Source organism: Heptranchias perlo, chromosome 11, assembly GCF_035084215.1.
Source record: "Heptranchias perlo isolate sHepPer1 chromosome 11, sHepPer1.hap1, whole genome shotgun sequence".
Taxonomy (NCBI): domain Eukaryota; kingdom Metazoa; phylum Chordata; class Chondrichthyes; order Hexanchiformes; family Hexanchidae; genus Heptranchias; species Heptranchias perlo.
The window spans coordinates 66,914,804-66,937,147 of record NC_090335.1 but is presented as its reverse complement, the minus strand read 5'-3'; the positions used below and the strand labels follow the sequence as shown (position 1 = coordinate 66,937,147).

The 22,344-nt window shown below is 42.8% G+C and overlaps 1 protein-coding gene across 2 annotated transcripts in view; it reads left to right on the top strand.

Moving 5' to 3' along the window:
- The window catches only part of ttc3 (tetratricopeptide repeat domain 3), a 102,677-nt gene extending 93,640 nt beyond the window's left edge, over nt 1–9,037 (top strand). For both annotated transcript variants that reach the window (XM_067993311.1, XM_067993312.1), the window contains exons 44-46: nt 4,364–4,591; nt 4,958–5,050; nt 7,711–9,037. In XM_067993311.1, the coding sequence (XP_067849412.1) occupies nt 4,364–4,591; nt 4,958–5,050; nt 7,711–7,836 (447 nt within the window). In that variant the 3' untranslated portion in view covers nt 7,837–9,037. The remainder of the gene's footprint in view (nt 1–4,363; nt 4,592–4,957; nt 5,051–7,710) is intronic.
- The last annotated feature ends 13,307 nt before the right edge of the window (nt 9,038–22,344 follow it).

Sequence of the window (22,344 nt, the reverse complement as noted above, 5' to 3'; positions counted from 1 at the left end):
GGCAAGTTGAGAGTATTCCATCACATTCCTGACTTGTGCCTTGTAGATGGTGGAAAGGCTTTGGGGAGTCAGGAGGTGAGTCACTCGCCACAGAATACCCAGCCTCTGACCTGCTCTTGTAGCCACAGTATTTATATGGCTGGTCCAGTTAAGTTTCTGGTTAATGGTGACCCCAGGGTTTTAATGGTGGGCGATTCGGCGATGGTAATGCTGTTGAATGTCATGGGGAGGTGGTTGGACTCTCTCTTGTTGGAGATGGTCATTGCCTGGCACTTGTCTGGCGCGAATGTTACTTGCCACTTATGAGCCCAAGCCTGGATGTTGTCCAGGTCTTGCTGCATGCGGGCTCGGATTGCTTCATTATTTGAGGGGTTGCGAATGGAACTGAACACTGTGCAATCATCAGCGAACATCCCCATTTCTGACCTTATGGTGGGAAGGTCATTGATGAAGCAGCTGAAGATGGTTGGGCCTGGAACACTGCCCTGAGGAACTCCTGCAGCAATGTCCTGGGGCTGAGATGATTGGCCTCCAACAACCACTACCATCTTCCTTTGTACCAGGTATGACTCCAGCCACTGGAGAGTTTGCCCCCTGATTCCCATTGACTTCAATTTTACTAGGGCTCCTTGGTGCCACACTCGGTCAAATGCTGCCTTGATGTCAAGGGCAGCCACTCTCACCTCACCTCTGGAATTCAGCTCTTTTGTCCATGTTTGGACCAAGGCTGTAATGAGTTCTGGAGTCGAGCGGTCCTGGCGGAACCAAACTGAGCATCGGTGAGCAGGTTATTGGTGAGTAAGTGCCGCTTGATAGCACTGTCGACGACACCTTCCATCACTTTGCTGATGATTGAGAGTAGACTGATGGGTCGGTAATTGGCCGGATTGGATTTGACCTGCTTTTTGTGGACAGGACATACCTGGGCAATTTTCCATTGTCGGGTAGATGCCAGTGTTGTAGCTGTACTGGAACAGCTTGGCTGGAGGCGCAGCTGGTTCTGGAGCACAAGTCTTCAGCACTACAGCCGGGATGTTTTCGGGCCCCATAGCCTTTGTTGTGTCCAGTGCACTCGGCCGTTTCTTGATATCACGTGGAGTGAATCGAATTGGCTGAAGACTGGCTTCTGTGATGGTGGGGATATCGGGAGGAGGCCGAGATGGATCATCCACTCGGCAATTCTGGCTGAAGATGGTTGCAAATGTTTCAGCCTTGTCTTTTGCACTCACGTGCTGGACTCCGCCATCATTGGGGATGTTTACAGAGCCTCCTCCTCCCGTTAGTTGTTTAATTGTCCACCACCATTCACGACTGGATGTGGCAGGATTGCAGAGCTTTGATTTGATCAGTTGGTTGTGGAATCGCTTAGCTCTGTCTATAGCATGTTGCTTCCGCTGTTTAGCATGCATGTAGTCCTGAGTTGTAGCTTCACCAGGTTGGTACCTCATTTTTAGGTACGCCTGGTGCTGCTCCTGGCATGCTCTTCTACACTCCTCATTGAACCAGGGTTGATCCCTTGGCTTGTTGGTAATGGTAGAGTGAGGAATATGCCGGGCCATGAGCTTACAGGTTGTGCTGGAATACAATTCCGCTGCTGCTGATAGCCCACAGCACCTCATGGCTGTCCAGTTTTGAGCTGCTACATCTGTTCTGAATCTGTCCCATTTAGCACGGTGGTAGTGCCACACAACACGTTGGATGGTATAATCAGTGCGAAGACGGGACTCCTACCAATACTGTCATGAACAGATGCATTTGTGACAGGTAGATTGGTGAGGACGAGGTCAAGTAAGTTTCTCCCTCGTATTGTTTCGCTCACCACCTGCTGCAGGCCCAATCTGGCAGCTGTGTCCTTCAGGACTCGGTCAGTAATGGTGCTACTGATCCACTCTTGGTGATGGACATTGAAGTCCCCCACCCAGAGTACATTCTGTGCCCTTGCTACCCTCAGTGCTTCCTCCAAGTGGTATTCAACATGGAGGAGGACTGATTCATCAGCTGAGGGAGGGCGGTAGGTGGTAATCAGCAGGAGGTTTCCTTGCCCATGTTTGACCTGATGCCATGAGATTTCATGGGGTCCAGAGTCAATGTTGAGGACTCCCAGGGCCACTCCTTCCTGACTGTATATCACTGTAGCGCCACCTCTGGTGGGTCTGTCCTGCCGGTGGGACAGGACATATCCAGATAGAGAGTAACATGAAGTAGAAAAAGGGGGCGTATGAGAGATATCAGGTTGATAATACAAGTGAGAACCAGGCTGAATATAGAAAGTACAGAGCAGAAGTGAAAAAGGAAAAAGAGGGGCAAAGAGAGAGTATGAGAATAGTGGCGGCTAACATAAAAGGAAATCCAAAAGTCTTCTGTAGGCATATAAATAGTAAACAGGTAGTAAGAGGAGGGGTGAGGCCGATTAGGGACCAAAAAGGAGATCTGCGCTTCGAGGCAGAGGGCATGACTGAGGTACTAAATGAGTACTTTGCATCTGTCTTTACCAAGGAAGAAGATGCTGCCAGAGTCACAGTAAAAGAGGAGGTAGTTGAGATACTGGATGGGCTAAAAATTGATAAAGGTACTAGAAAGACTAGCTGTACTTAAAATAGATAAGTCACCCGGTCTGGATGGGATGCATCCTAGGTTGCTGAGGGAAGTCAGGGTGGAAATTGCAGAGGTGCTGGCCATAATCTTCCAATCCTCTTTAGATGTGGGGGTGGTGCCAGAGGACTGGAGAATTGCAAATGTTACACCCTTGTTCAAAAAAGGGTGTAAGGATAAACCCGGCAACTACAGGCCAGTTAATTTAACCTCAGTGGTGGGGAAACTTTTAGAAATAATAATCTGGGACAAAATTAATTGTCACTTGAGAAGTGTGGATTAATAAAGGAAAGCCAGCACAGATTTGTTAAAAGCAAATCATGTTTAGCTAACTTGATTGAGTTTTTTGATGAGGTATCAGAGAGGGTTAATGAGGGCAATGGGGTTGATTTTGTGTATATGGACTCAAAAGGCGTTTGATAAAGTGCCACATAATAGGCTTGTCAGCAAAATTGACGCCCATGGAATAAAAGGGGCAGTGGCAGCATGGATACGAAATTGGCTAAGTGACAGGAAACAGAGTGGAGGTGAACGGTTGTGTTTTGGACTGAAGGAAGGTATACGGTGGTGTTCCCCAGGGACCGGTACTAGGACCACTGCTTTTTTGATATATGTTAATGACTTGGACTTGGGTTTACTACACTTTCAAATTTTGAAATTGTAAACAGTGAGGAGGATAACAGTAGACTTCAAGAGGACATAGACAGGCTGGTGGAATGGGCGGACATGTGGCAAATGAAATTTAATGCAGAGAAGTGCAAAGTGATAAATACTTGAAGGGAAAAAATTTGCAGGGCTACAAGAAAAGAGTGGGGGAATGGGACTAACTGGATTGTTCTTGCAAGGAGCTGGCACAGGCTTAATGGACCGAATGGCCATCTTCTGTGCTGTAACCATTCTATGAGAGCAGTGTTTTTTTTTAAAAAGCCACAAAACCCCAACACTCTGGTCTCCCAATATCACTGCACATTTTTGCAGATAAGAGATTTCACTGAACCTTCAGTACAATGCCTGTGGAACTAAGTGTTGTACCCAGTACTGTTTCAGCTGATGCCAGCCATAAGTTGCAACACTATCACCTAATATTGGCAAGCACAATCATTCTCTTTCCCCCTCGCCCCCCCGCCACCGGACAAGGGCTGTCGGTTTGTTACTCTGTCTACTGTGTGATCCCTAATCTGTACTGAGGTGATTAATCTTAGCCAGTTGGTAATAAGGGGCTGCAACTGGTCTTGATGCCTCTGGGAAAAATATTACATAGTACATGAATTTGTAAGGAAAGCTGTAAAATGGCAGTTAGCGTGTCATTCTGAAGCTAAAATAACGACAACAACTTGCATTTATATAGTGCCTTTAACGTAGTAAAACATCCCAAGGCGCTTCACAGGAGGGTTATCAAGCAAAATTTGACACCGAACCACATAAGAGATTCGGACATGTGACCAAAAGGTTGGTCAGAGGTAGGTTTTAAGGAGCGTCTTAAAGATTGAGAGAGAGGCAGAGAAGCTTAGAGAGGGAATTCTAGAGCTTAGGGCCTAGGCAGCTGAAGCAAATATTATTAAACTTTATTTTGTAATGTCCTTTTACTAGTAGCTGCTACTGCAGAATTGCAGTGACTGACCAGAATGCGAGTATGATATTTTACTGAAATCAAAATTAAATGATGCTGTGAGTTGTCAAAATTTGATTGTTATTTTGAACAAAGAGCAGATGGCAGGTTTAATGGTGTTATGTATATGTTTCCCCACCCACCCCTCCCCATTACATACAGGTCCAGATTTCATCTGTCAGCCTTCAACAGCCAGCAACCCTGGTTCACCAAAGGCCAAGTTCTGACTTTGCTGCTACTTTACTCGCAGTATCTGCTGCAACAAGTGAGGGCTCGAGACCAAGTACTCCCCCAGCTGCCAGGAACATCAAAGCACGAGATGCCTTTTCACAGCCTTGGCGAACTGTCAGTGTTCAGACTGCCTCACAGTGGCACGGAAATGATCCTGCAGTAAGTGATCAAGTGTACATTTCATTACCTTACAATATAACTGTGGAGATAAGAAACAACTTTAGAATCTTAACTTGCTGTACACAAACAAAATCAAAGTTTTTCAAATTAATACACAAAAACAGTCAAGGTATTGAAAACATGAGGTCTAGTTGGCTGTTCTCAACACTCGAAATAGGATAGAATTTTGCTTGAGTGAAGTGTCTCCTTTCCCCCTCCCCTACTAGCGTGATGCATCTAAACTTGGGGGGGGGGGGGGGGGGAGAGAGACCAATAACAGAACTACAGTAATTAAATTGAGCAGAGTGAAAATAATTGTTTTTAATTGGTACGGTTGGTTGCTGAAAAGTTTTCCTTGTTTCTCAGACATTTGACGATGAGCCATGTATTATTTGTCATGAGGATTTAACCCCAGACACTATGTGTGTGCTTGAATGCAAACATCACTTCCATGAACTGGTAAGCATAGCTGTCAATTCTTCTGATCTTTGTTATTCGGCAATTTTAATAAATGGCCAGGAAGGGTGCTGATACCAGGGGAGAGAGAGAACAGCGTTGAAAAGAGGTCATCGTAAAAAGGTGAAGCCAGAAACTAAAACCTCAATGAATTTCCAAGTTCAATCAAAAATGAGTTGCATCGGCAAGTGGAACACAGGAGTAGGCCATTCGGCCCCTCGAGCCTGTTCTGCCATTCAATGAGATCATGGCTGATCTGTGACCTAACTCCATATACAAAAATCTATCAATCTCAGATTTAAAATTAACAATTGAGCTAGCATCAACTGCCATTTGCGGAAGAGTGTTCCAAACTTCTACCACCCTTTGCGTGTAGAAGTGTTTCTTAACTTCACTCCTGAAAGTCCTGGCTCTAATTTTTGGGCTGTGTCTCCCAGTCCTAGACTCCCCAACCAGTTCTCTATCTACCCTGTCAGTTCCCCTTAATATCTTGAAAACTTTGATCAAACCACCCCTTACTCTTCTAAATTCCAGGGAATACAACCCTAGTTTATGTAATCGCTCCTCCTAAGTTAACCCTTGGAGTCCAGGTATCGTTCTAGTAAATCTATGCTGCACTCCCTCCATGGCCAATATATCCTTCCTAAGGTGCGGTGCCCAGAACTGAACACAGTACTCCAGGTGTAGTCTAACCAGGGCTTTGTATAGCTGTAGCATTACATCTACCTCTTTTTGTATTCTAGATATAAAGGCCAGTATTTCATTAGCCTTTTTGATTATTTTCTGTACCTCTCCATGACATTTTAATGATCTATGTACATGGACTCCTAAGTCTCTTTAGACCTCTACTGTTTTGAGCTTTTCACCATTTAGAAAGTACTCTGTTTGATCCTTAAGTCCACTTGCCTACATTGAAATCCATTTGGCAGAGTTTTGCCCATTCACTTAATCTATTAATATCTCCCTAATTCTATTCTTCCATCTACATTGACTTATAATGCTGCCTATCTTTGTGTCATTGGAAAACTTGGATATGTGGCTCTCTATCCTGTCATCTAAGTAGTTAATAAATACATTGAATTATTGAGCCCTAACACAGATCCCTGAGGGACACCACTAGTCACATCCTGCCATTTTGAGTAGTTGCGCATTATGTCTTACTCTCTGCCTCCTGCCGCTCAGCCAATTTCTTACCCAGGTCAATAATTTGCTCTCAGTTAAAGCTGAAGCTCTTGGAACTAACAGTCTTTTATGAGGGACTTTATTGAATGCCTGCTGGAAGTCCATATAAATAACATCCATAGATGTTCCCCTGTCCACTATTTTAGTCACCTTTTTAAAAAAAAAATTCATTCAGGTTCATCAGGCATGACCTACCCTTTATAAATCCATAATAAAAACCGATGCTGGAAATCTGAAATAAAAACAGAAAATGCTGGAGAAGCTCAGCAAATCAGCATCTGTGGAGAAAGAAGCAGAGTTAACATTTCTCTCCACAGATGCTGCCTGACTTGCTGAGCTTCTCCAGCATTTTCTGTTCTTACTGCAGATTTCCAGCATCTGCAGTATTTTGCTTTATAAATCCATGTTGACTCTCTCTGATCAGCTGAAAATTTTCAAGGTGTTCAGTCACTCTATCCTTAATTATAAACTCTAGTAATTTTCCAACAACAGATGTTAGGCTAACTGGACTATAATTCCCTGGTTTCCCCCTCTCACCTTTCTTAAATGGGGAAGAGAACAGTTAAAATTTGAAATGAGTAAAGAGAAAAAGGCCTGCATTTATATAGCACCTTTCATGACCGCAGGATATCCCAAAAAACACTTCACAACCAATTAAGTACTTTTTGAAGTATAATCACTGTTGTAATGCGCCAGCCAATTTGTGCACATCAGGGTACCACAAACAGCAAAGAGATAAATGACCAGATAATCTGTCTTATTGTAATAGATGGGTATATGAGGATTTGCAATGCCGCAGTAGCCACCATAGCACAGATTTTGTGTAACTCTGTCCTTCTACCACTATCAGATAATATACTGTAAGAATTGCTGCAATGTTGTAACTAAAGTTAAAATTGATATGCAGTTGGTTCTGGAAGATGCAGGTGAGCTGCGGTGTGAAGTGAATAGGAAATGGGGTCATTCCTGCATTTTCTCCAGATGGCCAGTTTTAGAGTGTGGTCAAGATGAGGATAGCTACTTTGCTACTGAGAAGGGGAAACATGGCAGCTTTAACCATGCAGTTTGCTTGCCTGCTTTTTCAGCCGGGGATAGAGAATGACAAAGCAGAAAAGTGCTCATACCACAAAGTTATTTTATTTGTACAATGTTTTACTGATATTTTGAATGAATGGAGGCTGAAGAGGTTACTTAATTTAAGATACAACCTGATTTATCCATTTGAAAGTTGCATATAATTGTAGCCTGTTAACTGCACACACTGACCAGTTGAACCATTTGGTCAGCCCAGAAGTAGTTTGTGTATTGGTATATTGGCCCATAAACAAGATTTTTTTTGTATTAAAAACTATCAATGGCAAAGTACTTCATACGTCACTGACAGTTATTACACTGTAGAGCTAGGCAATTCCTCTGTGAAATCAGTAGAATGATGCAGATGGTGTTCTAAATGTGCTTTTTTTTGGTTTGTCATCCTACAGTGCATCAAGCAGTGGCTGAGAGAGAATAGCACCTGCCCAACATGTCGAGTTCATGCTCTCCTACCTGAAGACTTCCCTGTGCTGCCTGGAATGATAAAAAATACACCAACGTTTCCTTTTCTCTAAGTATCTGTTCTGTGAGGGAATCGATTTTTTTAATATAAACTTCTGTTAATTACTTTGTGATATTTTCATCAAATCTCAGTTACATCAATGAAAAGTTACATTTTTTTTGATGAAGCTTCTTGCGATTTAGGACAGAGTGCAAAACAAAAGTGACATTTTGTAACTTGCGCGGATTACTAAATGGGATTCTGGTTTGATAAAGTGGTGGTCTCGTGATCCATTTTTAAAACTAAAAATATTTGTGCAGTAAATTCTTTGTAAATCTTAGTGACGAGTGTCTCTCATCAGGAACTATGTTAAAGTTTCTAAAAGGTCAGTATGTCATTAACAGCACGTGAACCACCACACAAGGATATGGGAAAGGGTACAACTGGGTTCAGCTGTTCTGTCCCGATCCAATTCTGGTCATAATCGCAGCACTTCATTTCTGTAACAGCCCCGATTACAAAGGAACAACTAGCACAACTTAAGTTTTTTTAGAATTTAAAAATATTTCCTCAAGAATCTCATTACTTTTTAATTGGATTTTAAAATTTTTAGAGAATGGTAAGCTGCTAAATGTATGATATTCAGCTATGATAATATGAAAAATATATAAGATTTATACAAGTTTCTTTGTAGGTTGAGATCTCTTCCTGCTTTGAGTTGTCCTGCATCATCCTGTGCCATAATCATTCATTTTCTTTGTTCTTGGCAACAACTGATATTCTGTTATATAATCATGCATCATATAGAAGCCATCTTTCTGTGGGGAATTTGAGGATAGAAAAACTTTGAAACTCCACAAGCCTGAATGAATTGTGTAATCATAGTTTGAGCATTCAGGTTGTGGCATGGTGGGTTTGTTTAATATTCAAATTTGTGTGCCAATCTCCATTAAAATCTGTTCACTATCTTGAAACAAGCCTGCCATATAAGTTAACAAATTGCCTGTGTAAAAATAGGGCTGTTGGCATGGGTATGCAGGAGAAAATAATCCTGAACACAACACACCACACCATGTCCACCCACCTTGTTTTGTTCCAGGTGTTGCTCTGAGATGAACCAGGGCCCCTTGATCTACATCTGAAAGGTGATGTCAAATTAAATAAACTGCAATTACTCCACTGCTTTTTCTGTTTTATTTAATGACTTTGTTGCGTTAGTGTATTTAAAGATTACATGGAATCCTTAAATAAAAGATACATGGCCTTTGGACTAATATTGCTGTCTAATGTACATCCATTCTCACTAGGCTAGTCACTTTCCTCCCCTACACAGGCTGCAGTCCTCAACATCTATGGAAATTTTCACGTTGCTTCTCATATTGAAATATTTTTACCCTGTTGACAAAACATTTCTTCCATTCTCCACTTATGGAAAATCTAGTCTATATCTCTCACTTCATTGAGGTGTTAAATCACAAAATAGTGTTTATGAAAAGTAGACGATTCACATTGAAACTGGAAAGAAAAAATTGCTATTTATTGTAGTGGATGTGGTCAGTCGAGGATACGTCATCAAAGGTCCCCTTGGCCGTCAAGACTTTTCTAAGTCTATATTTATTGGGTGAATCTATGTCCTTACTGAGATATGATAGGTGTTCTCTGTTGAATAGAATACTCTTCCACTTTTGCCACCTTATGTCAGCACAAAGCACTCCCAGGTAACTAGGCATGAGATGGCTTCAACACAGTAAAGCAAGTCAAACAACACTGCTTGACCAAAAGAGGCAGATCCTCTAGGTGCTCAGAGATGGAGGCTACCATATTTTCAGGCTGTCTGCAGGCTATCCCAGATACCTCCCTCCACTCATTCTGGGATAAACCTGCCTCACAAAAGCATTCCCTGGATCTTTTTCTCACATTAAGGGAGGGGGAGACTTTTTAAAAATCCTTTGTATTACCCTTGGGACTACCTTCAGTATTAGAAAATTTCAGCTTTTGCAATGTAATACTGGATGTGAATCTAATAATAAAACTAGTCAATTATTAGGAATGGTTTTACTATAATAATCTTCTATAACCACAACAGACACCACATTTTAAACATTACTTCAGCTCAACTGGCCTGCCCTTTTTTTGTTATGGGACTGGAAAATCAGCTACTGTTAATTGTTCTCTAGTCACTCCTATGTGAAATGCTTTTCCACATCATGTGTTTGTAGCTAGGTGTCAGTATCTTGATACTGGGCCACATTTCCCAAAATCTGTGGAAAGTCACCAATCACCCATAGGGAAGTAGATAAATCAAGCTGAGGGTATCTACAACCATGTCAATGTAAGTGAGCTGGAGCAATACCCTTGTAGTCACTTCCTGGTATCTGGAAAGAACCCATAGCCTGAAAATTGATAACTGCAGTTAGTCACAGCAGAAGGTAGCGCAGTTACTAGCAGAGGGCTTGGTTCCAGCCAGTCATTCAGCACGTGGGAGAGCTGCACAGATGCTGCTGCCATGTGTGGCACAAGTAGTTGGCTCTTGACCTGTCAATCCTAGAACCATAAAAAAGATACAGCACAGAAGGGGGCCATTCGGCCCATCATGTCCGCACCAGCTTGAAGATCAACCAGGTGCCCATTCTAATCCCACCTTCTAGCACCCGGTCTGTAGCCCTGCATCTTAAAGTACCTGGACCTGCACCTAAAGTGCTGTAAGAGTTGAGGGTCCCTGCCTCTACCACCAATTCGGACAGCGAATTCCATACACCCACCACCCTTGGGGTAAAAAAGTTTTTCCTCATGTCCCCTCTAATCCTTCCACCAATCAGCTTAAATCTATGTCCTCTAGTTCTTGAACTCTCCGCTAGGGGAAAACAGGTACTTCCTCTCTAGCTGGGCCCCTCATAAATTTGTACACCTCAATCAAGTCACCCCTCAGCCACCTCTGCTCCAAGGAAAACAACCCCAACCTATCCAATCTCTCCTCATAGCTGCAATTTTCAAGCCCTGGCAACATTCTTGTAAATCTTCTCTGCACTCTCTCCAGAGCAATTACATCCATCCTGTAATGTGGTGACCAGAACTGCGCACAATACTCCAGCTGTGGCCTGACCAGTTCCATCATTACATCTCTGCTTTTGTATTCTATACCTCGGCGAATAACGGAGAGCATTCCATATGCCTTCTTCACAACCTTATCTACCTGTACTGCTCCTTCAGGGACCCGTGCACATGCACTCCAAGGACTCTCACTTCCTCTATCCCTCTCAATATATTCCTTTTTACTGTTTGCCCTCCCTAAGTGCATTACCTCACACTTCTCTGGGTTGAACTCCATTTGCCACTTTTCCACCCACTCCACCAACCCATTATCATCTTGGAGTCCACAGCTATCCTCTTCACTATCAACTACATGGCCAATTTTTGTGTCATCTGCAAATTTGCCAATCATGTCCCCTACATTCAAGTCCAAATCATTAATATATACCGCAAACAGCAAGGGACCCAACACCGAGCCCTGCGGCACACCACTGGAAACGGATTTCCATTTGCAAAGACATCCATCGACTTTTACCCTTTGTTTCCTGTTACTGAGCCAATTTTGGATCCAATTCGCCACATTTCCCTGTATCCCATGGGCTTTTACCTTTCTGACCAGTCTCCCATGTGGGACCTTGTCAAATGCTTTACTAAAATCCATGTCGAAAATATCTACTACACTACCCTCGTCAATCCTCCTTGTCACTTCCTCAAAGAATTTAATCAGATTTGTAAGGCATAACCTTCCCTGAACAAATCTATGCTGATTAAACTATGCCTTTTCAAGTGACAGAATCAATACTGAGAGATAGGATAAACTAATAGTTTGCCCACCACCGAGGTAAGACTGACCGGCCTATAATTGTTCGTCCTTTCCCTCGTACCCTTTTTAAACAATGGTACTACGTTTGCAGTCTTCCAGTCCTCCGGTACCTCCCCTGTATTTAGTGAGGATTGGAAAATGATCCTCAGAGCATCCGCTATTTCCTCCCTGGCTTCCTTCAATAGCCTAGGAAACAATCCATCCGGCCCTGGTGACTTATCAACTTTGAAGGATTCCAGTCCCTCTAGTACTTCCTCTCATGTTTATCTTATCCAATATTTCACACCTCTCCTTTTTAACTACTACGTGCAGATCATCCCTTTCCTTTGTGAATATGGAGACAAAATATTCATTTAAAAACCCTACACACAAGTTACCCTTATCATCATTGCTAGGTCCGACCTTTTCCTTAGCTATCCTCTGACACACCGCAGTTTCACCTTGTGTGTGTTTAAATGGGTTTGCAATCGGTCTTATCCTTTGCTCAAATCTCACTCCAGCATTTTTCCTGATTTGACAGCTTTGCCAACACTGAAGAATAATCAATCACCCAGCAGCAGGCAGCACCTGACCCAAGTAACAGGCCCAGGGCCATTCCTGCTTGCACTGTCATGCTTTTATTAACACTGTCATCAGAGCTATAGAGAAAACTGCAGGTGCTGGAAATACAAGATTAGTGTTTTGGGTAAGAAGCACCAGATTCTGAAAAAATGTTATCACGTCTTATCTCTTTCTCCAATACGGGAAATAGCTGACGCCAAAAGGTGTCAATCGAAATACCAAATAGAAAATCTTAACAAGTGTATTTATGGTGTCACAACACAGGGACCAAAGAAAGTTTTCCAGCATCCTCTCTTCCCAATTGGTAAAACCACATCTCTCAAATCTTCCCACAATAATTTGATATAAAAGATCTGGTCAGGACTGTAACCCAGGATAGAGATAGCCCCTCGAGCCTGCTTCACCATACAATTAGATCATGGCTGATCTGTATCTTAATTCCAATTACCCACCTTAGATTTTTGTTAGGTAAGGGATATGGAGCTATCAATCTCGGTCTGGAAAGCTTCAATTGTCCTAGTATCCAGAGCATTTTGGGGCAGAGAATTCCTGATTTCTACTACCCTTTGTGTAAAAAAAAGTGGTTTCTGATTTCCCTCATGAGTGAGCTTGCTCTAATTTTAAGTATACCGACAACTGGACAACCAGGAACACTACAGACGGTTACCCGCAGATCCGACCAAAGAACACACCCACCAGCTCAACAAACTGATCAAGACCTTCGATCCAGACCTTCAAAGCATCCTACGCACTCTCATCCCACGTACTCCCCGCGTGGGAGACTTCTACTGCCTCCCAAAGATACACAAAGCCAACACACCCGGACGTCCTATCGTATCAGGCAACGGAACCCTGTGTGAGAACCTCTCTGGATACATCGAGGGCATCCTGAAACCCATCGTACAGGGAACCCCCAGCTTCTGTCGCGACACTACAGACTTCCTACAAAAACTCAGTACCCACGGACCAGTTGAACCAGGAACACTTCTCACCACGATGGACGTCTCGGCACTCCACACCAGTATCCCCCACGATGATGGCATCGCTGCGACAGCATCAATACTCAACACCAACAACAGCCAATCTCCCGACGCCATCCTACAACTCATCCGCTTCATCCTGGATCACAATGTCTTCACCTTCGATAACCAGTTCTTTACCCAAACACACGGAACAGCCATGGGGACCAAATTCGCACCCCAATACGCCAACATTTTCATGCACAAGTTCGAGTAGGACTTCTTCACTGCACAAGACCTCCAACCAACACTATACACCAGATACATCGACGACATTTTCTTTCTATGGACCCACGGCAAGGAATCACTAAAGAGACTACACGATAACATCAACAAGTTCCATCCCACCATCAAGCTCACCATGGACTACTCCTCAGAATCAGTTTCTTTCTTGGACACACGAATCTCCATCAAAGACGGGCACCTCAGCACCTCACTCTACCGCAAGCCCACAGACAACCTCACTATGCTCCACTTTTCCAGCTTCCACCCTAACCACGTCAAAGAGGCCATCCCCTATGGACAGGCCCTGCGAATACACAGGGTCTGCTCAGACGAGGAGGAACGCGATGGACACCTACAGACGCTGAAAGACGCCCTAGTAAGAACGGGATATGACGCTCGACTCATCGATCGACAGTTCCGACGGGCCACAGCAAAAAATCACATAGACCTCCTCAGGAGACTAACACGGGACGCAACCAACAGAGTACCCTTTGTCGTCCAGTACTTCCCCGGAGCGGAGAAACTATGCCATGTTCTCCGCAGCCTTCAACATGTCATCAATGAGGACAAACACCTCGCTATGGCCATCCCCACACCTCCACTACTCGCCTTTAAACAGCCACCCAACCTCAAACAGACCATTGTTCGCAGCAAATTACCTAGCTTTCAAGAGAACAGCGTCCACGACACCACACAACCCTGCCACGGTAACCTCTGCAAGACATGCCAGATCATCGACACAGATACCACCATCACACGAGAGGACACCACCCACCAGGTGCATGGTTCATACTCCTGTGACTCGGCCAACGTTGTCTACCTCATACGTTGCAGGAAAGGATGCCCCAGAGCATGGTACATTGGCGAGACCATGCAGACGCTGCGACAACGGATGAACGGACACCGCGCAACAATCGCCAAACAGGAGGGTTCCCTCCCAGTCGGGGAACACTTCAGCAGTCATGGACATTCATCCACCGACCTTCGGGTAAGCGTACTCCAAGGCGGCCTTCGAGACACACGACAATGCAAAATCGCCGAGCAGAAATTGATAGCCAAGTTCCGCACCCATGAGGACGGCCTCAACCGGGATCTTGGGTTCATGTCACGCTACACGTAACCCCACCAGCGAACAAATGTTATCTGTTTTTAATATAACGGGTCAGTTGCTGTCTTTTCTATGTTTCTACCTCTCTATCTCTCTTTTTTTTGTTTGTTGTTTTTTTTTGGTGATTTGTATATTCTGAGAGCTTGCAGGTAACACCTGTCTGTCTGCACACTGATTGCCTTGGCAACGGGCAGTTGAAAAAACTGTCTGTAATCACCAAGCATTGTTCTGTGAATTATAAATGCGATTTCATTTCGAGGATTTCATTTCGTTCACCTGAGGAAGGAGGAAGCCTCCGAAAGCTTGTGAATTTAAAATAAAATTGCTGGACTATAACTTGGTGTTGTAAAATTGTTTACAATTTTAAGTGTCCACTTGTTCTTGATTTCCCCCATCAGAGGAAATAGTTCATCTATCCTATTGAATCCTTTTAATACCTTAAACACCTTGATAAGATCCCCTCTCAATCTTCTATATGCAAGGGAATACAAGCCAAGTTTATGCAACCTGTCCTCATAATGTAACCCTTAAGTGCACCTAGAAAGAACCTGTCAAGCATTTGAAACCCACCCAGCCTTTAACAGGCCAGATCCTTACTGGCTGCTGCACAGGCAGTGGGTGTCCAGGCAGATAAAGCGAGTGTAAAGCACCTTGAACAAACTAAGGCAAAGCACAAAATATAATTTTAACCCCTAACCTAATATCACATTTGAAATAATCCAGAATATTGTCTGTCAGATCCAACCCCCTCCCTCTGATTATATACAATGTTTTAGTTCACGTGCAGTATTCTGTTAATGATCCATTCAACAGTAATTACACAATAGCTGTAAACTTGAAAATTACCACAATAGGCAGTAACATTAATACTCACAAGATGATTCAGGTACACAAGTATTTCACAATAAAACAGTATTGAGTGATCTCATAACCAATATAGATAAAGAAATAACCACATTTTTATTGTTGCCTCAAGTAAAAATACAAATAATCCAAAAATCTCAAACATCCACCCCCAAAGCAGCCATTTTGAACGATGTAATGTGAAAGCTGTCGTTGAGATACCATCACTCACACTGACAGTATGCATCATGCCCTTTACTTTTCACCTACATTATAACAGTGACTATACTTAGTTGGCTGTGAAGGACTTTGGGGCATCCTGAGGTTGTAAAAGGCACTATATAAATGCACTTCTTTTCACAACTAAAATCCTCATGTTGATGCAGTATCTTTATTCCACCAGCAGAGAACAATCTTGTATTAACAATGTGTGCAGTTGCTCTACAGAGTAAAGCAGCAGCTCCTATTTATGGTCCCTACTCCTGTCCCCTTAAAGAAGGGTTGAAGATTCGGCTCCAATTTTTAAAGGTTATATTCACAATTTTGCATCTAAGGGGTGGTGGGGCAGAAGCACTTTACATCCGAATCCAATGAATTACTTTTTGAAGTATAGTCACTCATTTGCATACATCACAATAACACAGCAACCAATTGGCACAGCAAGGTCCCACAAACAGCAAATGAAACCAACGACCAATTAAAGACCCCAAATTTCCTTAGGCCAATATCGGGATGGGCAGGGGTAGAAATTGGGGTAGGTCTGAGTTCCGTCTCTGGTGCTCCCAGTACATATACACCAGGATAATGGAGGAATACAGTACTTGCCAGGTGACAGAAGTAGGGACCACCAATTTTGGGAGGGTTGGTTTCCTTAAGCCAGCTGTTTGCATAGTGATTGGCTGCCATAAGGAAAGTGGCATGCTTGACAAAGGATCAGTTCTTTAAAGTTCAAAACTAACTTTGATCAGTCCTCTCAGCATTCAGTCCCAGCAAGTGGCCTACAGCTTCATTTCCCACCCCACCATTAGTTCAACCCCCACCAAGCAGGTGTCCTCGCTGCACCAATATTGGCACCTGCCCATATTATGCAAATATCCTGACCCCCAGGAATTAAGACCAAGTCAAAGGCACTGAGACCAGAAGGCAAAAGTCTCGTTCCGCCATGGTCGCGGTGAACCCCGAGGAAATTCAGGACCAATCCCTGTTTTTGAGTGAGGAATGTTGACCAGAAGAACTTCAAACCCAGGCCTAAGACAAGAGAAAAAGAGGCCAACCCATTTTTTTCAACCAGTTTGTCTCAAATAAAATGAGCTGGAGTGAAAGATGTATGAGTATCTTTCAACGAGGAAAAAAAAGTGTAATCAATATTCCTAGTTCTCATTAATTGAAGAGAGCTATCCACTTAATCCCATTCCTCTGCTCTTTCCCCATATCCTTTTAAAGTTTTCTTTCTCTAAATATTTACTTCCCGTTTAAAAGCTATTATGGATTCTGCTTCCACCAATGTTTCTGCTATGGCATTCCATATCCCTCCACATAAGAACATAGGAACAGAAGTAGGCCATTCAGCCCCTTGAGCCTGTTCCACTATTTAATTCGATCATGGTTGATGTGTACCTTAACTCCATTTACCCACTTTGCTTCTGTAACCCTTAATATCCTTGCCTAACAAAAATCTATCAATCTCAGTTTTGAAATTTTCAGTTGGCCCCCAGCCTCATCAGCTTTCTGAGGGATGAGTTCCAGTTTTCCACGACCCTTTGTGAGGAGAAGTGCTTCCCGACATCACCCCTGAAGAGCCTAGCTCTAATTTTAAGGTTATGCCCCCTTGCTCTGGACTCCTCCACCAGAGGAAATAGTTTCTCTCTAGCTACCCTATCAACTTCTTTAATCATCTTAAACACCTCAATTAGATCACCCTTTAATCTTCTATATTCAGTGGAATACAAGCCTAGTCCGTGCAACCTGTTCTGATAATTTAACACTTTTAGCCCAGGTACCATTCTGGTGAATCTGCACTGCACCCCCTCCAAGGCCAATATATCCTTTCTGAGATGTGGTGCCCAGAACTGAATGCAGTACTCTAAATGGGATCTAACCAAAGCTCTGCACAGTCCGTAATATAACTGTCACCCCTTTGTATTCCAGCCCCCCTTGAGATAAAGGCCAACATTTCATTAGCCTTTTTAATTATTTTATTGGATGAAGGAAGAAAGGTTGAAGGGATACGGGAACAGGGTGGGTTAATGTCATTAGGACTATTTGCTTGCACTGAGGGTAAATGCCGACACGGACTAGTTGGGCCAAATGGCCTGTTTCCATGTTGTAACTTCTATGTACACAAAAAACATTCCCCTATCTTTTCCCTTTGTTCTTTTGATTAATTTAAATTTATGCCCTCTAGAAGAAAAGCTGAACAAGCCAGAAATACACAGTAGATCACTCAGCATCTGAAAAGAGAGAGGATAGGTTAACATATTGGGTGCAGACCCCTTCATCAACTTCAAAACTTGCGTTTCTTTTTTCCTTTCCCATCTCACTCCCAAACTGCCAAGATTGGTCCCGACCCACAAATGTCCAAACTAAACTCTCTCATTAACAGATGCTGACTGACCAACTGTGCATTTCCAACATTTTGTGTTTTTATTTCAGATTTCCAGCTTCTTTCTCATTGCTTTACTCCAAGATGTTTGTGATTTCCTGACAAATTGACTTTTTAATTCCCATAAAAGGTTAACATTTAGAAGTGTCTGGCTTTTCCAACAAAAATCCTAAGTGCCACACGTAAGCAAAATGTGTTTCCTGCCACCTACACGAATAAAGATGGCATTTCTTCAGTCTCCATGCCTTCAGCTCACAGGCTGGCAACACATGTATGACCCAGCCTGTCTGATTACCGATTGCACTTGCATCTTCAGTTAAGAACCGAGGTGACAAAGGAATCTGGGTACTTTCAACCCAGATCATAGAGGGCACGAGCGAGCAGTATAAAAATGGCCCACAACTAGCACTGATTACAGCCTTTTGGCCTCAGATTGTCAGAGATAACTGATGTGGAACAAGAAATGTCATACATATTGGAGGTGGTTTTTGGGAGAAGAAAAATTACTCTCAGATTTCCCCTGTTCCCTCCCACCCAGGCAATACAGCGCCTGCAACAGCAAGATCAGGCAAGTAACTTGCTCCCAGAGCTCTGTCAACACCAGAAGACTCTGAACATCCACCTACCGATGCCTCTCCTGCCCTGCCCGCTCCCACCCCATCTGAGTGAAACAGAGATTGGGATTTCCATGGAGTTATCCTTTGCCTTTGCCTTTATATGCACCAAAAAAAAATATAAAACACAAGGACAGGTAACAAAATAGGAATTTTATACAAACTTGAGACAGACCAGAATTCAGTATCATTACTCAGTTTTCACTTGTTTCTCTGCTTGGTATCTGAATTCACCGTCCTCTGTAGCTCATTTTCCACATGAAACACACAGAAGAGACTCTTCTAATATCTGGTTTCCAGAAACAACTCATTAACATTTCAGACACACAGCAACAGCCATTGGACTCCTTTAGAGAATTTATTCATAATCTTTTGCCACTTGATTAACCCTGCGTTTGGATTCCTTAAACATCACAGAGGGGCAGCAAAACACTAATATGATAAAATTAAGATTTCTCATTAAATAGAAACAATTTGTAAGTGATTAAATGTGAAGAGCATTTGGACGAGAGCAAGATATTTGATTCACGGAGATATCTACCAGAGTTCTCTGGCTTTCAGTTAGCAATGAATTTAACATTCTCTCGGAGCTTAATGGATAACTGGTGTAGCCATTTGGCTCATTAAGTTTGCTCCACCGTTTTATGAGTCATGTCAGCTCTATTATTCCAATTTCCTCTCCGTATCTCTTGATCCCCAATTTCCCGTGCATCTATCTCCTTTTTAGACATCAATTGATTCTGCATCTACAGCCTTCTGAAACAATGCATTCCATAGTCTCACAACCCTTTGCATGAAGACATTTTTCCAGGATTCATTTTTAAACGGCTTCACTCTATTACATCCTTGTTTTAGATTCTCTGACCAGAGATGAATCTGTCAACTTCCTACATCATTTTAAACACCTCAACCCAATCGCCCCTTAATCTCATCCTATCTAGGGGAGTACCAAATTTACCCAGTTTCTCATCATTATTACTAAGAAAAGATGGCCACAATCAGAGCGTGATCCCAAAACAGCAGCAAAGTTCACATAATGCTTTGTAATAAAAATGGAATGTGACTTGTCTGATCACTGTGAACCAGTGGCCCCGACTGTGGGTGGAACAGTAAAACTCTTCCTAGAATCATAGAACGATACAGCACAGAAGGAGGCCATTTGGCCCATCGTGCCTGTGCTGGCTTTGAAAGTTATACAATTAGTCCCACTCCCCTGTTCTTTCCCCATAGTCCTGCAAATTTTTCCACTTCAAATGTTTATCCAATTCCCTTTTGAAAGTTATTAATGAATCTGCTTCCACCACCCTTTCAGGCAGCGCATTCCAAATCATAACTCGCTGCATAAAAATGTTTTTCCTCATGTCGCCTTTGGTTCTTTTGCCAATTACCTTAAATCTGTGTCCTCTGGTTACTGACTTTTCTGCCACTGGAAACAGTTTCTCTTTTTTACTCCATCAAAGCGGTTCATGATCTTGAACACCTCTATCAAATCTCCCCTTAACCTTTTCTGCTCTGAGGAGAATAACCCCAGTTTCTCTATTCTCCACATAAATGAAGTCTTTCATCCCTGCTACCATTCTAGTAAATCTCCTCTGCACCCTCTAAGTCCTTGACATCCTTCCTAAAGTGTGGTGTCCAGAATTGAACACAGTGCCAGCTGAGGCCTAACCACTGTTTTATAAAGGTTTAGCATAACTTCCTTGCTTTTGCACCCCATGCCTCTATTAATAAAGCCGAACATCCCAAATGCCCTTTTAACAGCCTTCTCAACTTGTCCTGCCACCTTCAAAGGTTTATGTACACACACCCCTAGGGGTCTCTGTTCCTGCACCCACTTTAAAATTGTACCATTTAGTTTATATTGCATCTCCTCATTTTTCCTACCAAAATGAATCACTTCACACTTCTCTGCATTAAATTTCATCTGTCTGCACATTTCACCAGTTTGTTTATGTCCTCCTGAAGTCTGTTACCATCCTCCTCACTGTTTACTACATTTGAGTTTTGTCTCATCTGCAACCTTTGAAAATATGCCCTCTATACCCAAGTCCAGGTCATTAATATATATCAAAGAGAGCAGTGGTCCCAACACTGACCCCTGGGGGCACCACTGCACACTTCCCTCCAATTTGAAAAACAACCGTTCACCTCTACTGTCTGCTTTCTGTCCCTTAGCCAATTTTGTATCCACACAGCCACTGACCCTTTAATCCCATGGGCTGCAATTTGGCTAACAAGTCTATTATTTGATGGTTTGTCAAATGCCTTTTGAAAGTCTATATACATATCAACTGCACTACCCTCATCAACCCTCTCCATTCCTTCATCGAAGAACTCAATTAAGTTAGTCAAACACGATTTGTCTTTAACAAATCTGTGCTGGCTTTCGTTTATTAACCAATATTTTTCCACTTGCCAATTAATTTTGTCGCAGATTATTGTCTCTGGAGGTTTCCCCACCATCAACGGTAGGTTGACTGGTAACATTTGCAATCCTCCAGTCCTCTGGAACCACTCCCATATCTAAGGAAGATTGTGGCCAGAGTCTCTGCAATTTCCACCCTTACTTCCCTCAGTAACCTAGGATGGATCCCATCCGGACCGGGTGACTTTTCGACTTTGAGTACTGCCATCTTTTAAGTACCTTCTCTTTATTTTTATCCTATCTAGTTTCTCTACAACCTCCTCCTTTACTGTGACACTTGCAACATCCTCTTCTTTAGTGAAGACAGATGCAAAGTATTTATTTAATACCTCAGGTATGCGCTCTGCCTCCACAAGATGATTTCCTTTTTGGTCCCACCCTTCTTTTGACTGCCCTGTTACTATTTGTGTTTAGAAAAGACTTTCGGGCTCCCTTTAATGTTACCTACTAATCTATTCTCATACACACTCTTTGCCCCTCATTTCCTTTTTTCAGTTCTCCCCTGTACTTTTAATATGCAGCTTGTTTCTCTACTGAATTATGAACCAGACATTTATCATAAGCCTCCTTTTTCTGTTTCATTTTAATCTCTATATCTTTAGTCATCCAGGGAGCTCTAGTTTTGGATGTCTTTCCTTTCCCCCTCGTGGGAATGTGTCCAGTCTGTACCCGAACTATCTCCTCTTTGAAGGCCTCCCATTGCTCATTTGCTGTTTTACCTGCCAATCTTTGATTCCAATCCACCTGGGTCAGATCCCTCTTCAACTCACTGAAATTAGTCCTCCTCCAGTTGAGTATTTTCATATTTGATTTTTCCTTGTCCTTTTCCAATACCACTCTAAACCTAATATTGTGATCACTGTTTCCCAAATGCTCTCCCACTGAAACATGCTCCACTTGCCCCACTTCATTCCCTAGAACTAAATCCAGCACTGCTTCCTTCCTCGTTGGGCTGGAAATATACTAACAGAAAAAATTTTCTTGTGCACGTTTCAGGAATTCCTCCCCCTCTTTATCGATGGCACTGTTATTTTCCCAGCCTATATTAGGATAATTGAAGTTCCCCTTTATCACTACTCTACAAAGTTCTTGCATCTTTCTGCAATTTGCCTACAAATTTCCTCCTCTAGCTCCTTCCCACTATTTGATGGCCTATGGTATACACCTAGCAGTGTAATAGCTCCTCTATTGTTCCTTAATTTTAACCAAATAGATTGTCTTTGAACCCTCAAGTACATTATCCCTTTCTGGTGCTGGAACAGTATCTTTGATCAATACTGCCACCCACCACACCCTCTCTTTTTCTTCCCCGAATACACTGTAGCCAGGAT